Here is a 27,700-nt window from a genome sequence, read left to right as displayed (position 1 = left end):
TCAGAACCCATCAGCACTCAAACCTTTCAGCTGCGTAAACCACTTCTAGGTCAAAAATTTACTTACACTTAAAACTTACACTTCTCTTACTCTTCAGACACTTTGATGAACATAAAGTGTTGCAAAATATACCTGGAGTAAATACTAAAGGGCATTTTTGTCCATTTTCACAATCTGCAAGGATATGAAAAATAATTGACCAATGTGCTACAAAATGCCCTGTGTGTTAAAGCTGAGCTCTGTACTATACACACTGCAGAATGGAGATTTTCATCTTGTGTGCTTTAGCCTTTAGACAGCTGCAGCAGTCTTTCTATAGCAGACGTCTTCAAATCCAGACTTCATAACCAGAAACTAGATTGAAAGTATGAACTGAATGCCTGTGTTCTATTATCCAAATGTGTGCTTCATACACTTCACTGCCTTTTGGTGAGTATAAAGTTACAGAGCAGCCGCATTACCAATTTATGATTAATTTTCTTTTTTACTATAATTACTATTTAGAAATTCACCAAATTTGACTAATTCTTAATAGTAAATCATTTATAATAATATATATGTTATAATAATAATAATAATAATTTATAATAATAATAATAAATAAATACTAATAATATAATAATAATAAATAATTTCACATTTGTCAAAAACTTTACAAGTATTTACTTAACAATGGAAAACAAACATAATTCATCAAATGTGTTTGTCCCCAAACCTTTAATGGAGTACGTATGTAAAATTTGATTCAAAGATTACCTTCAGCCCCTTCAGTAATTGCAGTCTTAAATGTGCTGGCCACCCGTGTAGGGCAAAGTTTTATCTCAACACAAATACATTTATATCATCCCCGTCTCAAGGGCCAGAACCCAAACTGCTGTGGTCTGCAACCTGCAATTAATTGCCTGTGTCTCCTGGGAACAGAGACAGAATAGTATTTTATCAGAATGCTATAAGGAGTATTACAAAGTGGAGGTGGATTGATATAGTGCAGACTGCAGTGTGTGTGTGTGTGTGTGTGTGTGTGTGTGTGTGTGTGTGTGTGTGTGTAGACTGTAAGCAATTAGGGAAAAGAACATTTCTCTGTGCGTTCAAATTCAAAGCAAACAGAAGCTCACCAGCCATTAATTACAACACCTGTGGCTGAGGTACAGTCAATATCACAGCACTGAAATGGCAAATACAAATATTCTGTAATTGAAAGATTGAAAGTGTCATTGTGTGTTTGTGTATGTGTGCATTTGTGTCTATATGTGGGGAGGAATTCATTTTCCTATATTCAAAGCAAAAACTCACAGGACTAATCCAAACTGTTTCCCCTCAAATCAAGCCAGAAATCCATCTAATTAAAATTTGGACTGTTGTGGAATGTTTCAGCTCAACTTAGGAGGCTCTTTAATTCAGACGTCCTGTTGGCAGACAGAGCTAACTGTGAGAGCGCTTTTCCTTTATGAAGTGCCATTCAAAGCGTGGGACAAAAATAGTGTGCAGGGACAGAGGACGATAGGGGAGCGGTACTGGCACAGCAGCATGTCCGTCTGCTGCCAAAGCCACAATGAAACAATGGACGCCATGAGGAGTTTTACAGTTTTAACTACAAGTAAAAAAAAATAAAAAAAGAAATTAACAATCCCATCCTGAGCTCATAGGCAGAAATCGTCTCCATATAACTGAGCAAAAGAGAAACAAATGTAACAGAGTACAGTACTGAGAGGTGCTAAAGTGATCTATTCTAGAGGTCTGCCACCCAACTCAAGCCTCACAATATATTGGGATTCGAGACCAATTTTAACCTATTTTTCATGTACAACATTTGGCTCAAGTCAGGCTTGAGTTTCTTTGATAGTGAGTATTATTATATGCATATTTTCTCTCAATGAATTCAACATGAACTAAATTGAGGCTGAGTCCATTTAAGACATTTGTGAACACATTCATTCACCAATAAAACAGTTGCAAAGGGTCGGGTTGCAAAGTTGCTCAGATTCAAGCTTAATTTCATGCCTATGCAGACCTCTAATCCACACTCAAGGTGGAGCTAAAAAATATACATTGTGCTTTACACAGCACAAGATGTGCTAGCTCACTCACATTTCAGGCCAGTGTGCAACTTCTGTGTCTTTTAACAAACAGCTCTTTAGACTGTGCTAACAGGAGATCAGACACGTCACTTCAGAGTAACTGCATTCCTCAATTCTTTAAAAATCTTCCTTATACTTCTCAGCGATTTCATATTTATTCTTCCGTATTTTACTTCAAGACCTTGATTTGATAATGATACAGCAAGAATAAGAAAATAGGAATCAGTCTAGTACAATATAGTCATACAGTGAACGACTCGGTCAGATATTATAATCGTGCTCACCAGGCATGCAGGACAGACATTAACACTAGATTGAATCCATAGATGGAAATAGGGAGGACAAAATGGGGAGTTCTGTTTTCATTTAGATGGAGTCCATAATCACGTAGAACTGAAATCACGTAGAATCACAGCACTGAAACATCTGCCTAAAAACCAGTGGAATGTTAAACATAATAAAAGCAGACACTCTATGGTTCCAACAAAATGGTCCTGAATTTACATGATATACATCACAGTACATGCACAAGGAACTATGAGGCAACAGAGTCCTTGTCCAAAGGGAATACCTTACTATCAATATTACTTTAATATCATTTATAGATATTTCAAGGCCATTTACTATATCACAATTCCCCTCTTATGTATGTGTATGTGTGTGTGTGTGTGTGTGTGTGTGTGTGTGCGTCAAGAAGAGTTATGTCTTTAAATATGTGCCAAGACAATGATGGTGCAAGTATTGCTCTATCTTCATAACTCAATACAAGGATGACAGCCATTTGAAGGTGGCGAGCACCTCATACAACAAAGTCATTACAGTAGAGCCAGAGAAAGGGTGACTTAATCACACAAATTGACTTTTATAGGGGGATGCAAAGCACTGCATGGCCGCTTCAAGCTCTCAGCCTTTTAATAGTGATCTATGGGAAAGTGCTATGGCAAAATTTAATCCATCAGCTGTCTGATATTGATCTTCAGAATAATTAAATGATGAAAATTGTTTATGTGTTGTCTGGTATACAATATTATACAAAATGCAATATACTCTATAACTGAGCCATTGTATATATAGCAGCACTACATAAGCATGAATTCAGCAATTATGAAATTATGAAAAAAAGGACTGAAGATGATTCTCTAGGAAGATAGGTTTCCATAGGAAGTTTCTTTCCTGTCAAGTCTCTGGAGGCAATTTATTGTCTGGAGGAACTGTATTGTCATTAAGACTATACAACAAGCAGTGCACAGCTGAACTAGAACAAGTATGAATATGATACTTAACAGTGTTCTCCACAATTTGAGGTGTATGCAGTGCTGCATAACCACAAGGACAGAAATAAAAGCCACAAAAGCCTTATGTGCAGAGAATGGATGCTGAGTCTATTTGAAACTATTAGACATATAGGGCAGCACAGTAAATCTTAAACATAATGTGAAATTGCATGCACTGCAACATAAATATCTGGAAAGCACCAATAAATCAGGTCTAACTGCATTCTCACAAACCAGGCACACCCAATCACTCTACACAAAGACTAGCAGGCACATAAACACTCAAGAGTGTTTTCCTGCTCAATCTAATCACTGTATTCCAAGCCAGTAAGTGCACACTACCAAACCCCCGTGCTGCTTGTTTCACGCTGAGCTACACTGCTCTAGTGAGAATGGTTTTTTAATTATACAATGGCACAAAAAGGACAACAGTGTCACTTCTATAAGATCTAGTTTGGAAATTGGGGTTAAATCTGTGATTATCATCATCACTCTAACATCATCACACTATCCAATACAGTACACTGTTTCAGTTTGATATTCATTTACACAAACACACGGGAAATATGTCTCTAACAGAGGAGTATTATGTGTGATGCTTTTAAAACATATACTTCATCTATATATTATCTGTGCCAGTGCTTGTATGTAATTTTGTGAAAAGTGTGGGAAGTGCAGGAAGTGTTGGAAGCAATCTGTCGAAGCCACTTATGCTAACCTGAAATGGAAGAATCCCCAAGCTGAAGATCAGAGAGCCCCCAACCTCACCTAAAGAGGCCAGACTTGATTTTCATTCACAAACAGCTCTGTAAACATTATATTATAAAATATGTATTTTGAGGGAGATGCTTAGTAAACTGTTTCTACTGGCTGGTTTCAAAAAGATGGCTTTTCATGGGTTCTTTAGTAAAGATGAAGCAAATATGAAGCCACGAACACTCAAAGAACTACTCTTTAAGTGTTCATGAATCTACATAGAACCATTTTGTTTACTAAAGAACCTTGAAGAACCATCATTTTTAAGTGTGGGTTTCAAACAGCATTAGCCGTTCATGCTTTTAATCTAAGTATAGTGAGCAAACCGTTGAGTTTCAAATGTGCCTTCTAGTTGATATAGATTTGCATTATTGAGTAGTGAAACTTTTTCCAGGAAGTAAGAATTCAAGTAACCCCATTATAGTTTGAGACCCTTAATTTGTGCTACATTGTTTTTTCTGAGTAACACTACTTGTGTGCCACTTAGCTGTGTTTGTCTCTTACCAGTGCAAGAGTAGTCATCGATGCGGATGTATCCAGTATGGCAGATGCACATGAAGGATCCAGGAGTGTTCACACACATCGTGTTCTCCCTGCAGTAATGCTTTCCCTCCGCACACTCATCAATATCTACAAAAAACACACATTTTTCATACAAGATTTTAACATTCAAATCTTTTTAATGTACATAAGGTGATATGATATTACATCTAAGCAACACAAAAGCTCTCAGGCCATTTGAGCTAGCTGATTAAAGAATTTTCTAATTACCAGACCAAAGTTCCAGAGATTTTATTCAAAGTAATGCCTGTTACATTAGTGATCTGCAATTAAAAGAGACTAAAACTCAATCAGAGCTATGTCACATTAAACTAGCTATGAAGCTGCAGCACATTGAAAGAAAAAAAGATGATGGACATTACTTCAGACTGCGTCAGAGAAGCAGAGAGGTAAAACACACAAGTGGTTTTAGTCTGACAAAAAAAAAGTCAAATGCAAGGTCTTAAATCAAATCTCACAGCAGTCTAATAAAAAGTCTTATGAATTTTCACCAGTGCTGGTCTGAAACATTCATGATACATTCTTTATGACTGTAGGCTTAAAATGAAATGATAACCCAATTTGCTTCGAACACTCGTCCTTGGCCATAGCTTGAATCGTTCAACTTAACCTCACAGAACTTCTCCTTGTCCTCTCTGCTTAGATTATCGAACATTTCGGCTTATTGTAATGAATGCCTACGTCATTCTATGAAGGCACTCAGTACTTTTAGAAGCAAACGATTTAAACCTAGTGAATGCAAGAGCAAAATAATAAGCAGATGATTCTCTATCTCTCTCTCTCCTTACACTGCCATAAGAGAACCAAATATCCTTGAGCAAAGCCTTAAACGACTCTCAGCATTCATCGTACTGAATGAATGCTTGGCTGTTTCAGAACTGGAGGCCATCCCCCCATCACTCTTCAGAGATGGCAGACAAGCTGGCAAAGACAATGTGCTCTATCAGAGGAGAGAATTCACTCATTCACTGGCAGGCTCACTCATCCATGTATTCATTCATTTATTCATCATGCACGCACCTGTCAGTCAAGCCATCTATTCATCAAGCCATCATCTTTTATTTGATTGGGCCTGTGCTGGGACTAATGCAAACACACTGACACAATGATCAAACAATCTGCAGATGCATCTCACCTGAGTGATTACAGCGAACTCTATAAACAACTCTCACACGGAGGCCTTACACCCCCTACGTCGGTGAGAGATTACTGAGCCCTCACAATCACAGGACTGACTTCTCTGTCCATTAGGGATTCCATTACCCTGATTGTCCTGTCACGCAGTGGCCGTATAACGTGCTTCAGCATTGTAAACGAAACCTGCAGAATCAATGCAGGCTTTTATTCCAAGAGTGATCTGGGTCAGCAGACTCATTCGCAGAATGAGATAAATGAACAGAGAGGTAGTCCTTCAACTTTTCAGTTGTTTTTCTATTTCGCAGGCACCAAAGCAACATCAATCATGCACATCAGAGTTGACAGAGACACATGGCTTTAAATATGGAGAAGGATTCCAATTAGACACGACTGCATTATGACAGAAGTAGCAAACAAACAATAAACAATATACAGTAATAACAAGAAGACTAATGGCCTAAACAAATGGCTTACGTTCAAGCAAGCAAAACCTGTTTCAAAATGACTTCCTCCATGACATGCAATACAATTATACAAGCAAAAGCACATATTAATAACAATATTACCCTTACACCAGTTAATTCTTCAATAATATCTCAATAGAAAATCATCCCTGTCAAGATCATAAGGCAGTGAAATCTCAGATACAAAGACCAAGAAAACACATGATTTGCCCTAAGACCTAAGCAATTACTTATACTTCATAATTCAGTAAAATAATTATTTAAATAGGTATATGACACACCCAAAGGGGTCTTGAACTTCGTGGTGCAATAGATTGTGGTGCACAAGTACTGAAGCAGGCACTTTATAGCTAGTTAACTTAAACTACCATTAAATGTAACATAACAAACTGCTACTGTGAAATAAAATATCATTATTAAATATGATTTCAAATATTTTTCTACACTGAAACAGACCAATGTGAACTTTGAAGCATTGGGCAAAAATTTGGTATGGGTACAACAATACACAAAATTAAAATTTTGATTAAATACAATACAATGATTTCTAGATTGCATTCATTCTACATCTAACACATCAGCCACAATTTAAAACGCTAGTCACATTATAACCAGACAGGCTCTGTAACAGAGCCTAGTGACATAATTCCTATGAATAAAATTTGGTACAAAGTCCAAATAAAGCACTATTTCCTGGCATTCTGACTTATTTGTTAATAAATAAAATGTTAATAACATGTTAATAAATGCAATGTTTTCTTAGCTATTTCTGAATGAAATACCATACTAATTTAAAAAGGCCAATGTGTACAAAATCTGGCAGACATCTTTTGAGACCTCATATCTACTGTAAATATGAGCCATTCTAACTTTGGTGTGGTGTGCCTAGACTCCTTTGATCAGCACTTGCAATGTAATTTGTAGACAGTCATTTGGCTCTCGTAGTGGTTAGGACAGCCCACAGAAATCAATATGTTCAACATATATTAAAGTACATGGTAGCTGTCTTGATTGCTAACAATGATCATTTAAACATTAACCTTTTTTGCCTATTTTTACCACCATAACTTGTTTATTTGGTCAAGGCACCTGTAGTATTCTAGATAAATGAAAGAAGAATTGCTTAAAATGTACAAGTCAATATATTTAAACTTATAAGTAACTATAATCACTTAAATGCACATATGAGCAAGGGTGTGTACACTGTAAAAACTGCTATAAGTTAACAGCCAGTTTTCAACAGTATTATCCAGTTATACACAAAAAACAGCTCTTTACTGTAAAACTAATACAGCCATTTTTTTTACCATATTATCACATTCTCCTTAAAAACATCTGTTTCTTATAAAACTAATGCATTACAGGAGTTGCATGATATGAAGCAATTTCTTGTGATTTTTCATCCTGGATTTCGCGGAATGTCTGGATTATCATTTTGTAGGAGACTACGTTTTTGTCCTTTTAGCATGTTCAACAACTAGCTGTCAAATGCTGGCAAGACTGAAGCTTACCTTTCCCTCCTGGGCAATACTGGACAAAGTAAGTTCCTTTTATGTTAAGATCTATTAATTAATATATAAACTGCCCTAGACTTGTTTTTGTTATAATTGGTTTGTGTTGGCTGAACTTGATTTACAGAGGAGAGTTCACAGAGAGGAAACATTTGATAACTAACTAAATAAATTTAGCTAATAACTGAATTCTGTGGTCATTGGTCAGTGGTTTTTGAAAGCCATAATTTTGTTAGAGAAAATGTGCTACATATGCAGTGTTTGGCCCGCGAAACATCACATCTTCTCTCTACACAAAATTCCACACTAATTTTAGCTAGTTGCAGCATGCAAGCCTATGGCTGATATTAGACTATTTGATATAACTCTGAAGAAGGGAAATGAAGAAATCTGTTCAGTGCTGATACTGGTACTTCACTGAGGGACAGATATACATGTGTAGTACATGCTGCTGTTATTCTGCCTAAACTAAACAATTAAATTGATGTGTTCTATTTTTTGCCATTTCAGCTGACATGAAGAGGATGCTCATCCTACTGGCAACTCCTCAGCTGTTACCGCTGGCTATGTTTATAAAGAATCCACTAGTCAACAACAATTCTGTATTTCAGCAAAATGGCACTATGCAAGTTGTTAACTCTTCATTTGTTTTTTTTCAGATGAGAAAACAGCAAGCTGTATTGAATGCTGGATGGTCAGTCGTTAGGGACACACCATCTGTGATGTCATTTGGTTGGGTTTCATATGGTTGCACTGAACCTTGCACTTGGTTCTTATCTATTGATGGAGAAACAGCAAGCTAAACATCTCTTCCAATCAACCTTCCAGGTGTTTAGCTTGCCGTTTCTTAATGAAGGAAGCCAAGGGCAACCATATGACATCACTCTCTCAAAGTGTGCTTCAATGGCAGTCTACAAGTAAGAGGATTTAGTCTACTTTTAATAGTTAATCAAACTAGAAGAGGGAATTTTGTAGTCAGATTTTGTGTTGACTTGACAAAACCAGCTGTGAAAGTAGTCATAGCTGTTGTAATATGTTGGCAGACAAAAAGGCAGAATGTGTGTGTGAACTAGCAGTTTTATTGTTGTCCATGGAAAAAGTAGCAAAGAAAGAACTAGAAACAAAAGAAAAGCAAAATGAGGCAAGCAGTAATGCGATGAAAAAAAACACCAAAAGCAAACATACTACACCACCAAATAAGGAACAGACCAAACCAAGGGAAAGAAATAGACAAAAGAGCTTATGCAAAGAACCTGGGGCTAACGAGAGGGTGGGGCCTCAGACAACACCCAGGTGGGACAGATGACTGAGGAAAAGACAGACCAAAACGGTAAAAACATATGGAATAAGACACACAGAAACAAGGAAAAATGAAGCAGGACAAGACAGGATTTTATAGCTGTAGACTGTTGTACAAAGGTTATTGTCACAGTTCATGTTTATGCTGACATGACATCTAAAGAGAACAAGCTTTAACAACAGTATTTTTATATGGGTAATGTCTAAGTTAATTTGCTGTTCATTTTCATGCCTAAATCCTTTCCTTCGTGGAAATTACTTTTTCTGATGTGATTAAGTGTTAATCATCAACTGTTCACTTAAACAATGAACCCTTTCATGCATAATATGTTTCTGTCAAGAATAACAAACAGTAAAAACACAATTTTTTTTACCAGTGTACAGATGTATAGCAGCAATAAGACAGTAGATAAGGGCATTTGCGTTTCTCAGTATGAAGAAACTGTGTGTGTGTGTGTGTGTGTGTGTGTGTGTGTGTGTGTGTGTGTGTGTGTGTGTGTGCGTATTTGTAAGTCACACTGCTGTCAGGCTGACAGCACACATTCTGGCAGAAGCTCTAAAGTACAGCCCATACATGTTGCCTGCTGCTGTGGCTCAACACAGATGACTGACAGAGTGTGAACCGGACAGACATCATAGAGGCACATGCTGGACATGAGTACAGATCATCTACAGAGCACTGTTTGCATAATGATCATTTGTAATCCTGCCTGCATACATACTGCTCTCTGGCTTAACTTCCACGATTCCTGTTAATGATGTGTCACATTTCAAACATTACTACTGAGCTCTGAGTTATAGCCAGACATGGTATGAGGTATGAGTTAATTAGATTTAATTAAAGGAAATGCACTTTTCTAGCAGGTTCCTCAGTCTTTGACAAATACCAGTGAGCCTTGATTTGACTTGAGTTATTGCACTGCTGCAATGACTCGCCTTAACAGCCACACTACACAGCTAATAACATGTCTTGGTAGTTCATTCTAATTAGCCTTTGCAGGCCCTGGGTCTCTGAGAGTGTGTTTAGAGGCGACTGGAGGGCTGCGGACATTGAGAGGCACTTGAACACATGGCCTTAACGTCTTTTCCATGGAGGCTTTAGCTGACAAAGAGGCAGAATACCTTGAAAGCACCTTGGATCATTAACAGGATTTGGCAAGGTGTCAACAAAGCAGTGATGAGATGAAAAGGAGACGCCAACAGCACATCCTCTGAAAGGCGCGCTGTTGCTATAGCCTCATTAATGCACACTCACATGCAGTAAATCACCACACGGCGTATGATGACTCTCATGGCCGAGTGGAATAAGAAACAATAAAGCCAGTAACGATGTGAGAGGCAGAATGAACTATGTCAGACCAGATTAATGCTAATGAATTATGTTGTCCCATCTAAAATCCTCACTTCCTCACTTGCACAATGAGCTGGGGGCATATACTACTCTGTTTGTGTGTGTGTGTGTGTGTGCCTGTGTGTTTTATCAAGAAACAGACTGCAATGTGCTCATTCATCATGTGTATTGGTACAGTTTGATTGGGAAGCACTCATCAAGCATAATTTAAGGCTCAATTCAGCAGAGAACACAGTCAAAAGTGTGTACAACCAAATACTCAACACTGGTGTCATTTCTGAAAATGAATCTACATGCATGCATGCAACAAAGCTGAATGGTGCTAATCTATTTCATTCATCATTTTAAATTATATGGTTGGACCTATTCTTTGATTAACTGAGCCCATAAATCAATCAGCCTATCCATTTGGTGCTGAGGTAGACCTTGCCTTCTTTTGAAATTTTAAGAGCAATGCTACTATTCAATTACAGTCTGTGTAAAGTGCTATATATATATATATATATATATATACACACATATATATATATATATATATATATATATATATATATATATATATATATATATATATATATATATATATGTGTGTGTGTGTGTGTGTGTGTGTGTGTGTGTGTGTGTGTGTGTGTGTTCTGAGTTTGTCACATGACAAAAAATGGGTTACTAACAGCCTAGCTTATAGTACTTTAGCGTAGCTGAAATTAGCAAGGCTAGTACTAGAGATGAAAGATAAATCATTACATACGGAAATAGCAATTTAGTGTAATTTTTTAATTGTAATACTGTATTTTTATTCTAAAAAATATTAGATGTGGATATTTTATTAGGTAACCTAATAAAACAGCATGTGATGGAAGTGCCCTTGAGCAAAATCTTTTGTCCCAAACATGGTTTAAACAGCTAAAAGGTGCTGACATCACAACTAGGAGATAAAATATGTGTAGTATGTCATTATTACCAATTAGACTTTTATTAACTATTAAAAAAACGAAATGCTAGTACATTTCCAGTATTTGTTTAGTCACAATCACAATACAAAAACAGTATGTATTGTTTAACAGGGCTAATTTGTCTTTTCTTAAATGTTTGCCTATTTGAATAACACAAAATCAAAGAAAGAGCTACACTGCAAGTAAGAAGCAACTGTCTATTTAGCACACTGAGCCATGTATAATTATGCTACAGCATTTTAGTATAAGTCTAACAGCATTCAAACACAGTGCATTTACCTGAGCTTCCAAGCAGTTTATTTACATTATATCTTAAAAATCTAAATAATAAATGAGCCAGTTGCTTCTTTAGAGCAAAAATCAGCCGCTTCTGATCTTGACTGATTTTGATCATGCAGTATATCTAGTTAGAGTTTAATAAATTAAATAATTTTTTAAAAGCATGCTGATTTGCATTAAAACATTTAAAAAGGTGTGCTTGTCTGCCATGCCAAAAATCCTTTGATTTTTATATGGATGTTTATATAGAGCTCCATTCCCACAAACAGTCCGCGATGAACACATCTGTGAAGAAGTATGCCCTGAAGGTCACTCTGACCAGACTGAGGTCAGGTCATCCATTTCGCCCACTCACCACTCTTTCCCTGACTTCATCTCCGCCGTAATTACATTTGGGATTCTGCTGCTCTTCTTCAGTCAACGCCAATTACCCTCTCTGCACCTGCTGACATTTTACACTCAAACTCAATCAAGTAAAGCCAGTCAACAGGTTTTGAGACACTGGTCCCTGAAACAGAGTCTAGGAATCCCATGGAGTTGACAAGACAGCAACAGAGGGCAGCGTGTTAAATAAGTATTTTATGCAAATACGCTTAGATGACCACCTGCATCAGACTGTGCAACTGACGTACCTAATTGCCTTTCACACACTATAAACACATTCAGCATATGAATATATTCAGGGGATGATGGAACAATTAGTTTTGTAACTATTATTCAAAGATGTTATAATTGGAAAGATGAATAAAATTTAATAAAATTTCCTGGGTACATCCAAGGCGACTTCACTGGTTTTGTGAACTTCTGCACACTGTGTGCACTCATTATTTGCCCACACCTGTTGCAAATCAGAGAATGCTACAGCCCTGCTGTGACTGTGCTGTGACTTCATGGCTATTCGTTGTCCTTCATTCCACACAGCAGTCTATCACAGATATGTAATACTCTCCCAAACAGTGTCTGCTGTGTTGGAAAATACAGCTTCTACTTGAGTGCACCCGGCGAGGGGAGAAATTGAGGCCCCCTGCTTTTCTGTCTGACAGAGCAGCACTCTGTCTCTAAAGAGTATCCCCCTGAGTCTCTACCCTTCCACCAACTGCATGAAAAATTGAAAGGGGACTGATCTCATCGTCAGAGTCATCATCTATTTTGAGCTTAGCGATGTGGATGACGACTTTAAAGAAGTAGCTCTCAGCCGTCTCTGCCACCCAAAAAAATTCCCATGCAACTCAGAGGATGTTGAGGAACAGCAAAAAATACAGAGGAATTAATGAGGTAAAGTTTTGTGAAAATGTAGTCATATACTGTTTCTAAGCTGAAAGCTGCTTACATTTTTAGACCATTCTGAATTTGAAGAGAGTAACAATACAGTACTAAACTGTGACTGCTTGCTGTTTTTTAAGTACAGAATCCTGAATTCAGTATTAAACAGCTACAAATAACTGGTCATAATGCATTGGTATCAAAGGTTTGTGTTTGTTTCCTCAAATCAAACAATTTGGCTAATTCAGTTCTGCTATTTTGAACACCTGGTGCTGTGTTCCACCCCAATGGAGAAAAATATATGATGAATTGGTCTTAAAGTAGGGCACTATTGCTTTATCTGTTCACCAATGGAACATTTCTAGGTTACACTTTTTTTGTATTCTGGCAAATACCCTAAAGCAAAAAAATGAGGGCATTTAAAGAGTATTAATATTTGTGATAACATTAGAACAAAATAATAAATATATAAAATATATTACCTCTAGTGAATCTCAAGGGACTAAATACTCTAGGTTAAAGTATTCATTTGAACTTTGCTTTCCCAGAAAGTCCATTACTCTAAGTGGAGCTTAACCCAAAGAGGCCCGCGAAGCTGTGCATTAATTTTAAGCCAGTGCGGAAGATAGCATCTTTAATTATGCATATTCTCCTGGTCTTGTGTAATTACCTGACCAATGTGCATGTGTGGCATATGTAAAAGTAGTGTGGGGTGACTGATGGCCCATACATGTCAGCGCAGGTTTATTTTTGGCTGCTAAGATGAACTGCTTTCATTAGAGATCCGTCTGATCTGTGCAGAGGTGACGGCAGAGCAGGGCAAAGCTCTCAGAACCATCCGGCGCGATTCATTAGCCATGCTAAAAAAGTAGGGCAGGTGCGGGGCAGTGAGCGGACTTCAAAGGAAAAAGGAAACAGAGCACGGTAGGTAAGACATTGATGACTTACTCCTGCTGATGGCGAACATCATCCAATTAAACTGCCAAAGAAAGGTGGGCAGAAAAAGAATGTATGCCTATTGATCAAATTCACATCAGGACTGCAGAGATGGAGCAGGAGGACAGTAAGAGCCATGGATCAAGGTAATGCAACTTATTCTTAATTACCCAACATTTAAAAGCTAGCTTACGGCAGGAAGAGATATACGGGCTGTTTTCACTATTAATGAAGAGAAAAGACTTTAAAATCGCTAATCAACTCTAATTGAATAAGAAAACCCCACAGATAAAAAATCTTCACTTTGTGCTCGTTATGACCTTGCAGAGGTTTTAAAAGCAAGAAGTGGTGGCCTTAAAATAACTCATGTGAAAATGGAATTTGAGGACAGCCTATTTTATCTTTATAGGTTCACCTTATCTGAAATCATTTTAATTGGCAAAACCAAATTAGAAAGGGAAACCTTGCAAGGATGTCCTTGATATCTAATGTACTGTAAGTTACATGCAGTACATTATAATATTCAGCATACACCAAGCTGAACAATTCAACTTCAAAAAAAAACTTCAGAGTTGGCTTGTCACAGGCAGGAAATTTTAGCTGACAATCAATTGCTACATAGATCATTATGATTCATAATTTAATTGTCTTTTTCATTCACTGTATGTGACTATTCCCCAGTGACGAAATTGGCTCATTATCTGTCTCGCTTCCTAGCTAAGGAACTCCCAAGTGATGACAGATAACTTGAGCTCAAATAAACAAACTTTACTCACTGCAGCCCTCTAATGGTATTCTAGCAAGAAGTCAAAAGGTAGAATGGTTTTTTTTCTGGTCTCATGGGATATACATACCTCTGACCACTTTTTTGCAGAGCCACAAATACGTACCCTCAAGTACGTTTTGCTGCACTTGCTGCAACAAATGTCCACTGGGGACATGACTTTTGATTTTGGTTTTGATTATTGTTAAAGCTGTCAGTCATCAGCGCTATTTTACTGATAAATGTAGAATAATTTCGGAGCGACTGTGATATCTGCCAGGTCGTGAGTGGGCAAAGCAGGTAGCTAATGCCGCCTCTAACACAGCTTCAGGTACATAGCCATAGCTATAGCTGGGGCTATTCTCCTATAACATTAGTTTGGTGGATAACGCAGATTGTGTACTTGCTGGCTACCAAGCACAAGTTCCCATAACCTTTTGGCTGAAGATATATGGATACGGGGTTACTGTCAACTGATTTAGGGGCGATTTATCTAGCTAGCCTCCTTCAATTACGTGACATGCAGCACGTATTCCTGAGATGTCAGCTGAGCTGATAAAGGTATGTAGCTTCAGTTACGTTATGCTAGCTAACAGCTAGCTAGGTGGCTAGGCAAAGCAGCTAGCTAAAGCAGCCTCAGGTGCAGGTGGATAAAGAGGTTCTTGTAACCTTTTTGTATAACCTTCTGGTTAGCGATAGAACAGTAGATACTGCCTACTGATTCATTAGCATAGAGTGAGGTGTCAGCTGAGCATGTACTTTAGCTACCCTTACCATTTCAATAACATATTTAATGATCGATGATATTTTGACAATCCCCATTCTATTTTAATATAAATATGATGTTAGCGCAGTTAACATTAGACATTACCTAGCTAGCTAGTTTTCTAGCCACTAAACTAGCCAGCTATAACTAGTACGTCAGGTATAAGAAGACAAATGCAGACCGATTAGATATCTAGGCATTTTTTTCCCATACAAAGGCCACGAAAACTTGAGATCTCTAGTCAGCACATCATGACAACCACAGAAACACATCAACTGCTTTATCTAGCAAACGCTCTAACTAACTAACCACATAAGGTACCTAGCTAGCTAAAGCTATGTACCATTATCAGCTCAGCTGACATGTCGGGTAGGCAAAATAATCACAATATATCATTAAAGTGTAAGCTTCTCTTTAGCGCCCCCAGTGGACATTTGTTTCTCAAAAGTGCATCCAAACGTACTCGGGGGTATGTATTTGCGGCTCTGCAAAAAAGCAGTCAGAGGTACGTATATGATGATATCATGAGACCAGGTTGTTTTTTTTTGTAAGATCCAAAATGTGTTTCAATAAAGGTGCTTTTTTTATCTACAGGTATTTGCCTAAAGCCAACTAATGAAAATGCATTTAATTCACATTTGTTGTTGCAAGTAAGTAATAACTGCATTCAGCTGAAATAACTGCAACGACACGATTATGTGATAATTGAGACAGGCTGACTTCAGGGCAACATATGAATTTTAGTGTTGAATTAAGAAGCACTCTGCAGGAGTAAAATAATGTAATCCTTATATCATACCTTACATGAAATTCATTTTTGTTTTTCTCTCAGTTTTGACTATAGAAATCCGTTATTGTTATTATTAATATTCTTCTTATTATTATTATTATCGTTATTATTATTACTACTACTACTACTACCTACTACATAGTGCAGCAACTGACTGACAGCTTACCTTCACAGTATGCATTGTCTGAGCGAAGAGGCCGGAAACCTTCTTTGCAGCTGCAGCTCGCTCCTGCTTCTAGATTCAGACAATCCGAGTGTTCCATGCAAGTGTTGCCTTCTGCACAGAAGTCATGGCCTTTAGGACACACAGAGAAATCCACTGTCAGTTGCTGTCACTACTGCCGGAACAATGGCACAGAAGCTGCTACAGGCTATTGACCGAGGGCTTTTTTCAAAGAAATAAAGTTATACAGTTAATGAAAAAGGTGGTGAAGTAGATGTTGTAAGTAGTCACAGGGGGCCTGGAGTGCTTGACACTTAAGCCATTTCAGTTGTATGTGCTTTGAATGTGGCAGACTGCAATAAGTCAATTATGATAATGTAATTACAGCATTTAAGAGACATTTTAGAGTGTCATGAATTTCATTAATAAAACGTGTCTATGTGTTTTCTTTTGATCTATTACTGCAGTACTCTGATTGTTCCTTGGCGTCTGCCCACACAAAACAGATCAAATCAGTGTTCTTTGCCTCCCTCAGTCTGTAACCTCAAAGTGAAAAGCAATGGTGTAGAACAGACTCACCTCTGCACACTTTACAGCACCTGTCAGTAACAGTCACCTGCTCTGCTTCAGGACAGTTGAGCTCCGGGCAGTCTCCACTATTCTGGACTTTGTGCATAGTGTGGCCCTGGGGACACACACCACACAATACTGAGCTTTTTGCTTTTGGAGCGCAGAACTGAAGGTTCAGTAATGAGAACAAGAAAAAAGTCAAACTTTTATCTCTGTCAACTTTTAAAGCAAAGTAAAGTTTTTTTTTATTATTTTAATATGTGATAACGTAACATGATTTCAATGAACTCTTTAAAATTCAAGGCTTATTACATACTACAGCTTATGATTCAGTAACTACAGGGACTTTAATCCAAATTGGGTGATCTATTCTTAGGTTATAGAAGTGTAAACTAAAACCCCACTGGTGGGCATTGGCAATTTATAGAGCTAATGTAGTTTTGGATCATTTCTGCTTCATGACTAATGAAAGTCATTTATCGGGCACAAGAAATTGTTTTGTCAAATTGTTTTGCTAAAATGTGTATCACTAATCTGTCAATAGCAATCTGATTCTGATATTGAGCACTCCTAATAAAAAAAAAACCAAAATGAAGTGCTGATAATATAGTGATAAGATTTATCACAAACTCGATGAAAGCAAACCAAGAAAACTACACTACATCATTCTCAAGTTCAATATATATTTGAACAGATTCTGAACAAGATGTTTGACTTATAATGTTTACAGATTATACAACCCTCTTACCTTGCATTCATAGAGTAGGCACAGTCCACTAGGGTGATGCACAGCTCTTCTGTCTCCTTCCACTAGCTCCTGCCCGGTAAACAGGCACATAGCTGCACAGAAACACGCACAGAGGGAAACAATAATCAAAATTATACCCTGCAGGAAATCAGACAACCTGTATTTTCCACATACTGACAACCAGAGTGACCTGCCAGTTCAGCACCATGGAGAGCTCACCCAGTAGGCCCACTTAAAACAGCCTACTACAAACAGCAGCCTCAAACATCCAGACTGAGAGCAAACCTAGAATACGCCACTTCAAATAAAGCGCCTAAGGACACTCCGGCTAATCAACCAGGTTACAAAAGTAATACAGATCATGCAACTCACAGATAAACTCCATTTACTGTGCTATAAGCAGTATACATTTAGAAATACTACAGGATTCCATTAGTCTAAACAAGACTGCAGGAAAGGTTTTCCTCTTGGTTTCTTTCTGCACTAATAAAAAGACCTTCCAGTGCCAGCAATGCAAACTTCCTTCTCGTCCCATCTGATAAGTGTCCTGATATAACTGCATATGACAGACTGATTTTGCACAAAGATGGAATGTAATTTGGCACATAATATGCATGGCTCATGTTCAAGCTTTCAATAACATCATGAGAAAAGTCTAACAATGATGTCAATTTAAGGAAGTGAGAAAGGTCTTGATCTTTAACTCTATTGAAATGTTTTGACGATCCTTTCTAAGAATGTGGCGATGATCATTGAAACTTGCTTAAATCTGCCACCAAAGGAGTTATTCAAGTGTGTATTCATGAAATGAATCACCATACAGAATCAAAGCTTTCTGTGGGTTTCTGTGTTTTTATCACTGTATAAAAAAGGAAAGAGGCTTCCCTTATTGCTGGTGCCCCATTGTTAAATCTTACTGAATTGTTTAATTTAATCAGAGTAATGATTAAACATCACTAATCTAAATTCCTATTCATGTGTTTTTGGTGCAAAAATGTAGTTTGTGAGACAAACTAAATAAAAATGTACAAATTTCCAGATTTGTTAGATTACATTCTTTACCAATTAAATCAATGTAACAACAGCACTGAGGAATAACATTATTAAAGGTGAAGAACAGATTAAATGGCAGAACAGCCACATTTTTGGATCTCTTAAAGACTTAATAAGGCATTTGTTTCAATACAATTAAAAGAGCACAGCAAATTATAAAGGGTTGGGAGAACGTTGATGCAGTTTGCTGAATTTATCATTTTTTCCATTAGAAATTACTTCTTGCTTCACATTCTGTGGAAAAAAAACATATGTTATAGAACTCCCTTAGAATCTACAACAGTTTTACTAAGTAAGTTTGACCCTGATTTGAACTGATGTCACGGCTTCACTAACAAAATCCAAAAAAGATGCTGTATAAATGCACAAAGTACCACAAACCAAAGTACGAAATGCACATCGTGATAGCAACTATAATTCAAAATATAATAAATATTATTTGTTGAGATGCTTCAGTTCCCAAAAGCATGCATCATACACAATTAAGTCCTACAGGAGTGTGTGTGTGTGTGTGTGTGTGTGTGTGTGTGTGTGTGTGTGTGTGTGTGTGTGTGTGTGTGAGTGTGTGTATGTGTGAGTGTGTGTATGTGTGTGTGTGTGTGTGTGTTGTGATAAGAGGGTGGTTAAAATGGAAAGCTCTTTAGTGGAGTCCCATCACTCCAAACACAAAGCTCAGCTAATTAGCCTCCCGTTTGTCTTCATGTGCAAGACACGGAGGGCTGTGATACACCATAGTGATAGGAAGAAAGGATTAACTTGAAAAAGCTCTTATATAAAACATGAGTTCATATGTGTGTGTGTGTGTGTGTGTGTGTGTGTGTGTGTATGTGTATGTACTTTTACAGAACACCCTCTACTTGCTGACCCTTGAGAAGTTAAACACAAGGTAAACCAATAAATACAACTAAAATACTAACTAATAAAACTACAGAACTAGACAGAATCTCTTGGGTCACTAGCTTCTGTTGATACTACAAGCAGAGTAAGCACAGACAGCACAATACCACTTCAGCATCAGTCAATGTGTATACAGTACAATACATTTTTCTATAAAAACTACTAAGCCTTGGCGAAAAATCTTATTTACACAATTTTCCACCTCCAAGATGCAATCAGCCAAGATATTCCTTTAAAATAAGTTAATTTTAATTAAAGCACTTTGTTTAAGATCAACTACAACTATGCTATCATAGTGAAACCACTCAAACATTCCACTAACCCACAGGAACAGATACATAGCTAACAGAATCACAACACACATTGTGAGTTCTACTTTATAATAGACAGCATCGGATTCATGATGTTTGTTCCTCTCTGAGATCAGAGCCAGCATTTGAATTTGAGTTTGAGTTCGTATGCAAAAAAGCTAAAAGCCATCCTTTACAAATATGACCTATCGTGAGTTTTGTAACACATAGCACATTCTGAAACTCCTCTAGAGACTGTCCAGAAGAAACTTTGAAAATGGACAGTATGTATATTTTTTAACCCTTTAAATGGTCAGTATCCACCAGCAGCCCAAAAGTTACATTATATACTTCTATAACCTATGAATAGCTCAGACAGTTTGCACGGAAATCCCTGTAGTTAATGAATAATATGCCTAAGTATGCAATAACTTTGGGATTTTAAGGGATTAAACCATGTAGAAATCTCTACAAAATATAAAGGAGTCTACATGAAATGCACACAGTTTTTGTACGTCTAAGATGAACAAATGTACCAATCTGAAAAGAGCACGCCTTGACTATCAGCCATTGCTAAAATACAGCACTCAGCCATCCAGCTTTAAAGTTTATTTGAAGCTCTTCGAGTTAGATAGAATGTTCAGTAGAATTTGTCTGCAGGGGAACGCTGAATCAGGAAAGAGTGTAAGCTTGGCTTGAAATTTACATTTTGTTTTTTGTAGGAACAGGAACTACTACACTGGAAAGTGTGAGTCAAGCCTCTGAAACCTGCGTCTAATACACAAAAGTGTAATATAATCTGTATGAAGACAAAGTGCTCAAGCTAAGTGAAAGCAATCTCAGAAAGATCCCCTGTTAGGCCAAGCAGTTTAAATTCAAGTTCACATTTGCATATCTCCCAGAGGGCTCTGTTTTATAGCTTGCTAGTGAATAATTTATTCAGATATGTATATGTACTGGATGACACTTCAGGAGACATGGTGAGCATGTAGCTAAGCAACGGAGAGATGTGGTCAGTTGTCAGGCAACCCTGTGGGGGCGAGCAATGAAAAGCATTGCTTCAGTATCTGTAGTGTCTGCATGTTTGTGAGTGTTTGTGTTGTGTGGGAGTGTGAGGGAAGAAAAAGGCAACTTTGGCAGAAAGGAGTGGATGTGCACATGCCTGCAGTGAGAGGTGTTTGTGTGTGTGTGTGTCTAGCTACTCACGCTGACAATTTTTGCAGCACTCCCCTGCCACATAGGCGGGGACTGAACCATCAGGACACTCCAGAGGGGGACAAACGATGGTTTCACACTGAACTGTCCCATTCTGAAAAGCACAAATAGAGAGTGCATCATTAGGGCTGGCCTTTACAGGCTTGGAGTATTTCTTGGTATTTCCAAATGAGTACTCCAGCATTTGTTTTCAAAATCACCCTCAAAAACATTATTAATTCACCATAATTACGCATCATTTAACCATAATTTTATGTTTGATACTGCAGTTCAAAATATATCCTGTATGTGGCAAAATGTATTATGAGTCTGAGGCCCAGTTGCTTGGGTTATGTGGTTGGTATAGCATAGTGGAGAACACCTCTGCTTTGTATGCTTTGTATGTATTCAATCCCCTGCCTGGGAAAGCACCCTACACTATACCAATAAGAGACCTTGGGCAAGACTCTTAACACTACCTTTGTCTACCTGGATATACTGATCAAGTTGTAAGTCGCTCTGGATAAGAGTGTTTGCCAAATGCTGTTAATGAATTAGAATTAGCAATTTTGTATTACCATAATAGTTTTAGTAAGTTGTTTTTAATCATTTTACCAAGTTATTTTATCGGCTTAGCTTGCCATTTTTATATCATGGAAAGCAGCAGTGAGGGCAAAACATAGGAGCTGAGCTCACTCGTAGGTGAGCTACACTCTTAAAAAAGATGGTTCTTCAAGGCTTCTGTAGTAAACTACTTGAAGCGGTTAGAGGTTCTATATAGAATTATGAAAACTCAAAGAACCTTTTGCAGGGTAAAGGGTTCTATGCATTGTGAGAGCCTTCTTCAGATTGATGGAGAATGTGTTATATATGGTTCCATATAGAATCTTTTTAAAAAAAGTTTTCTACATTGCACCAAAAAGTTTTCTTCTATTATTACAATGTCAACTTGTATTAACAGGAGAATCCATTTTGGCGCAATATACAACGATTTTCAAAAAGGTTCTATATAAAACCTATTCTTTGCTAAAGAACTCTTGAAGGACCATGTTTTTTAAATTGTGTACAGAGTGCAGAGCAGAGGACTGAGGAACATTTGGAACAACGGGCCCTTTGAATATGAGGAGTACCCTCTAGAAGAAGGTACCCTCCTCGGCTGGAGCAGTCTGTCCTTCGGGACCTGATACTGAGCTCAAAGGACAGGTTGCAAGGCAACAGCCCTAAATATCACTCAAACACTCAAAATTAGCCAAGCTAGAATCCATACAATTGACTTACAGTAGGGCTATCAAACAATAAAATAGTCCAAATAAACCACGTTTTTGTGTATATAATCAGTGAATCAGCTGAGCTTCAGGATGGCACTACAGAGTGTTTGAAAAGTTAAACTAGAAGATGTGTTAATGGTGTTAAAATAATTTGTGGAGTTAATCATTTATCACATTAGCATGTTATTAACAAGTTAACTTTGACACCATTAAATTATAAACTTGCCAAAAATGTGGAGAAGAAGCATTTTTCTTAATAAATGGAACATTAAATAAAACCACTTCATTGTCTTGTTTGTTGTTGTTTTTAAACACTTCTACACTAATTTAAAACATTTAAGCATTTCAGAGCAGCTGCAAAAAATTCACAATAGACAATGTCAGTCACAATCAGTGTTCATACTAAGAGGAGAGACATGGCACGCTACACAAAGAAACCCTTGTGTAGCTGATTATATACAGTATGTGAGAGAAGAGCATCTCTACATGATCATATACAGCTTTTTGTCCACTCTTCCACATTAGAAATGAGCATGAAAGAGAAACAGTGTGTAGGAGTGAGAGGAGATACAGCCCGCTAGTATACGACCTTCCCACAGCTGATATCAGTGGCATCACTAAGCTTTCTGTGGAAGTGGAGGAACATGACTAATTAGGTAATTGCAGATAGCTTAATTGCTAAATTGGCCAAGACAATAGATCCTGCACAGTCATGTGTAATGAAACCCACAGCTTCACAACACTGAGTCAATAAGAATAGAACAGACATCAATAGTCAGACAGCACATAAACAAGGGGTACACTAAATAACACAGCGTATAATGCTGGGCATTATTGATAAAATTAATCACTATATTTTTTTCAATATATATCTAATAATCACAGTGTCAGATGACATTTAATTTAGTATTAAAATGTAACTGACCTTATGCTTCCGGATTATTTGTAAAAGAGAATTCCATTCATTTCTCAAATGTCTGTCATTAAGATGTAAGCAAAGTCAGAGCGCTGGATTTTGATGTAAAATACACCGATTTAGATAAACTGACAGAAATGTGATAGGAGCCAGAAAAGTTACTACATGAAATGGTAACAAATAATGTGTGACACATTAGATGTTGTAGTTTTGCTATTAAGTACTGGCCTAAAATGCATTTCTTTTAAAGTGGACATGCTTTTTTTTTTTTTCTTTTTCCTTTAGCCTTCCCTCACACAAAGCACAGCAACTACAGGAGTTTGTTCAGTTTTGCAGCCATGTCAAGAAGCTGACCTTACTTTCAGGATCAGACTCTGGCTCACATTGATATGGCAGAACCATTGGAAAAACAGCCACACTGGTGTTTACAGCTGCGTAGGAGAATAGGGTCTGGCTGCAGACTGCAAGATGGGCAGAATGTGTAGGGCCGGATTTGAGTGGGGGAGCTGACCAATCAGAGTACACTGGGCTCATCAGGAGGCAGGGCTTAAAGATGCAAGCACTCCAAAAGAGTGTTTCAGAGAGAGTGTAAATAGAGATGCGAAGTATGAGAAAAATATGCGTTTTTGGAATACTGAAGCACATAAATTATTCTAGTAGAACTTTGCCTGTTGTAAGGCAAAATGTTACAAAACCTCTAAAACTCAGAAGATACGAATAGGTTCACTGACCATATAGGAAAATAAATAAATGGCCATATTTTGATGTAGACATCGAGCCACCTAGTTCCTATCACCACAATGGTAAAACAAATAACAAAAACAGAAAAGTTCCTCTACAATAAACCATTCAGATCAAATCACTCTGAATTACTTTGTTTACATCTCACCAATTGAATTATGCAGAAATATGAGTGGAATTTCCCTTTAACTCCTGGATATCAAGTATAAAGTATATAAAACAAAAAACAAAAAACTAAAAAGAAACTGCTTGGTAACAGTAATTCTTCCATTTTACTGAACATAACTTTACCATGATTATAATGCATGTTATCTATCAATACAGCAATTAAAATTATGTTGTAGTGGTATAGATGATATATCACCCAGTGCTAACAAAACACATGACTTGCTAATTTAAAGTCCAAATGTAACAAAGTCCAATATGAAGTACATTACAGTCTGTTTACAACTCATGTGCAGGTGGTCAAGCATTTTAGGATGACACACAGTCAGGCTACTTGTTATTAAATCTTTTAATGCCGCTAATCCAGCCATTGTGTAACTTTCCCAGCATTTCTCAACAAAGACAAACCAAAGCACACTCTGTTCTGAGCCTCTTCTTTCATGACATTCCCCTCTCCCCACTTAACGCCCTGAGGGGGGCAACCGCCGCCCATAATAAAGGCAGCGGGGCCCTACAGGGAGCTGTGCAGTCCACATGCAGAAGACACCCAACCCACCGAGCATGTGCAGTTCTTGCAGCCATCTGTCCAGGCCTGGTCCTCTCTGTAGGTCACCCCCTTCACACTGCATGTCCGCTCACAATAGCAATTATCCAGGCCGTTCATTCTCTCCTCTGCCAGCGACAGCTGCACCACAACACACAGAGAGACGAAAGCGTGACTGGGGGGGTCGCTTATGCCCATTACAGTCTTTCTTTAGGCAATAGAGAACTAAGTGCAGCTGTATAGAATGCAACAGGCATCCCAGCAAATGGAGTGATGAATAGGCACTTGTTATGGTTAGAAAAACAACACTTGATTGAGTGATTAACTGAGAGAAGGGCTGAGAGAATATGTGAACATCATTGGCTGATTGCACTCTATTTATTGTGCACAATCAATATGACAAAAGTATTTTAAAATGACTGTATGCGTTAAAAAACTGCACTTAAAATGTCAAAAAAGGACATCAAAGAGTGCTAAAGCTACAGCCCAGAAAGGGTTATACTCTGAAATCATTGTGTTTGAATACAGAAAAATACACAGATTAGCAATACAACAGCTTACAGCAAAAACATACCAGAACCATGCTATAGCCATCTTTTGAACTAAAATAACAATGCTTAAATGAACCCAGGTATTTTACCTTGCTGGATGTTTTAGCCAAGATATCTTGGAGTTCCATTATTTTCTGCACTAGCCCATGGAAATCATTACACGTCGGACAAGCTACAAATTTAAACATGCAGTTAGATCAAGGGACAGATTTTAGGCTGTATTTCATCATTCTTATAGTAATAATTTTAGTGCAGCTCAAATGTACTTACTGCGATTTAGATCTGGACACTGGGTGATATAACCTTGAGGCATCACTAGTATCTGAACATCTTGCATCACACCCTGTAAACACAGAAAGAGGTCATTCTAATCAGTCACATGATCAATAACCTTCATATGACTCAGGCAGACTGTATCATGTATCTATGTCTGCCTTGTTTTCTACTGTATGCAGTCTGTAAATCTAACACTACGCCTCTGACGCTATATTGACATCTTGATTGGGGCTTTGAACCCATGTTCCCACACAAGGACCATTTCTAGATTTAATCAATATAAATTTTACCAATTGGGTAGGGTATTTTTCCCAACCTACTGCCAACTGAGAAAGCTCCACTGTTATGGTTCAGGGGGAAAAAACATCAGAGTATGGGCAAGGAGTCATTTCTAAACGTTAGATACCAAAAATCATAAACAATCTTTCTTCAGATTTCAGAGTGGTAGTGCACCGTTCTTGCAGATCTGAGGTTCATTTAGGCATTTCAATCTAGATAAAGACACTCTGAAAATTGGATATTTAATTCAGAATTCAGAAAGCTATATGCCTGGTGCAGTCCGTAATCATTAGGTAAAACGAGTTCTTATTTGTGGGGACTATCTGAGGCTAATACATAGGTGGACAGCTTTCTTCGCTCTGGTAATTGAACATAATGCAACGTAAAGTGAAGCAATGATGGAGAAGACATGAACGTAACCCAGCACTCACCGTCTCACTTTGATGAGCATAACTATGAGATCCAAATTAAATTTGCCTCAAAGGTGCCTTAATTTGATCACCTTCTGTCCTCTGGCCAAGCCACACAAGCACATCACCACGTATAGACACTCTGTATCCATGGCAACTTGGCCATCTCGCTTTCCCCAAGCACATTCAGCCCCCCTCCACCACCCTTGAAGGAGAGGAATTGTGCGATTTATGAGAAATTGTTTTCGAAATTGTCTTGCCACTTCAATTTAAAAACCATAAATTCAAAACCCAACAAAACTATTTGCGGATTCTTCATGGCACGCTAAGGGGAAATGGAGGTGGGCTGTTTGGCTGTGGAAAGGCTCAGGATGCAATTTAGGCTCCCTACATGCTGGAGGAAGAGAAGGTACACATGCACTGATCATTTCCATTAGAGCCAACATGCAAGGTCAACAAGTGTAGAATTCTTTCTGCATAGACGTGATGCTAATAGCACACTTTACATTTCAACCACTACAAGCTAACCCTGTTTATTGATATTCCATTTGCAGGGGTACTTCACCAATAAAGTAACATCTATTTCACAACATTGATACTGGCTGCTGTTCAGAGATATTCACAAACTGGAATAAATTGAAAAATAGACCAATTAAAAGAAGAGCCTGTCCAAACGCAACTCTAGAACAGAGGCCACACATTTAATTGTTCTGATATTCTGCTGCCATTTTTTTGGGTGTGTGTGTCCCCTTCACATGAAATGAGATGAATGTCTGCACGCTAATCAATGTCTCCGTGGAGACAGAGAAGGGGGTGGGAGCTGATGAATGCTCGTTAAGATGCAAAAATGACCTCCAAGACTTCCTTCATCTGCCAATTAACGTTGGAGAAGCTTAACAACCTGGAGCGACACTTAAACATCTCAAACAGTCTCCTGCAAGCACACACACACACACACACACACACATGCACTAACAGTGTGTTTAAATGGTTGAAAGTCTGTGTGCTGGCGTCTAATTTATCACTGTAGGGGGTAGCTGAAAAGTGGGATCGACTTCAAAAGAAGCGGCTGCTCAGCGAGACTCCCTCCTTTTCCATCTGATAAAGAAATGGCTATTTTAAAATGAAAATAATAGGGTGGCTACCGAAATATGGGAGTTATAATTAAAGCTTTTTGCTTAACATAGATAATGGGAAATACCTTAAACAGGCCGTGTGCGCTGTTCCTTTGTCCAATCCAGAGGGATGTGTCTTCAGGGATGTCCATGACAGGAACAGAGACCACTCTCTCATAGATTCTGCAAAGATAGAAGTTCCCAAAATTCCCTAATTATTGATCTGTGTGTAATACTTACTGCATTCCATCACATTAATCAAGCTTAGAATATGGGGCTACGGCAGAGATAAGGGTCCATCACAGCATTACAACTAACCCATCAGAGTAAATAAAAAAA

The 27,700-nt window shown here is 37.9% G+C and overlaps 1 protein-coding gene across 1 annotated transcript in view; it reads right to left on the bottom strand.

Moving 5' to 3' along the window:
• Positions 1-27,700, bottom strand: part of nell2a (neural EGFL like 2a) — a 76,870-nt gene that overhangs the window by 35,291 nt on the left and 13,879 nt on the right. Inside the window, exons 5-13 of the mRNA XM_017699391.2 lie at positions 27,448-27,544; positions 25,552-25,624; positions 25,371-25,453; positions 24,743-24,871; positions 21,109-21,211; positions 17,663-17,754; positions 16,924-17,029; positions 16,348-16,476; positions 4,613-4,738 (exon numbers count right to left, since the gene is read on the bottom strand). Of these exons, the coding sequence (XP_017554880.1) occupies positions 4,613-4,738; positions 16,348-16,476; positions 16,924-17,029; positions 17,663-17,754; positions 21,109-21,211; positions 24,743-24,871; positions 25,371-25,453; positions 25,552-25,624; positions 27,448-27,544 (938 nt within the window). The remainder of the gene's footprint in view (positions 1-4,612; positions 4,739-16,347; positions 16,477-16,923; positions 17,030-17,662; positions 17,755-21,108; positions 21,212-24,742; positions 24,872-25,370; positions 25,454-25,551; positions 25,625-27,447; positions 27,545-27,700) is intronic.

The sequence above is a fragment of the Pygocentrus nattereri genome, chromosome 11 (genome assembly GCF_015220715.1).
Source record: "Pygocentrus nattereri isolate fPygNat1 chromosome 11, fPygNat1.pri, whole genome shotgun sequence".
Classification (NCBI taxonomy): Eukaryota; Metazoa; Chordata; class Actinopteri; order Characiformes; family Serrasalmidae; genus Pygocentrus; species Pygocentrus nattereri.
Note: the sequence above shows the minus strand (reverse complement) of the source record. Positions and strands in the feature narration are given on the sequence as shown.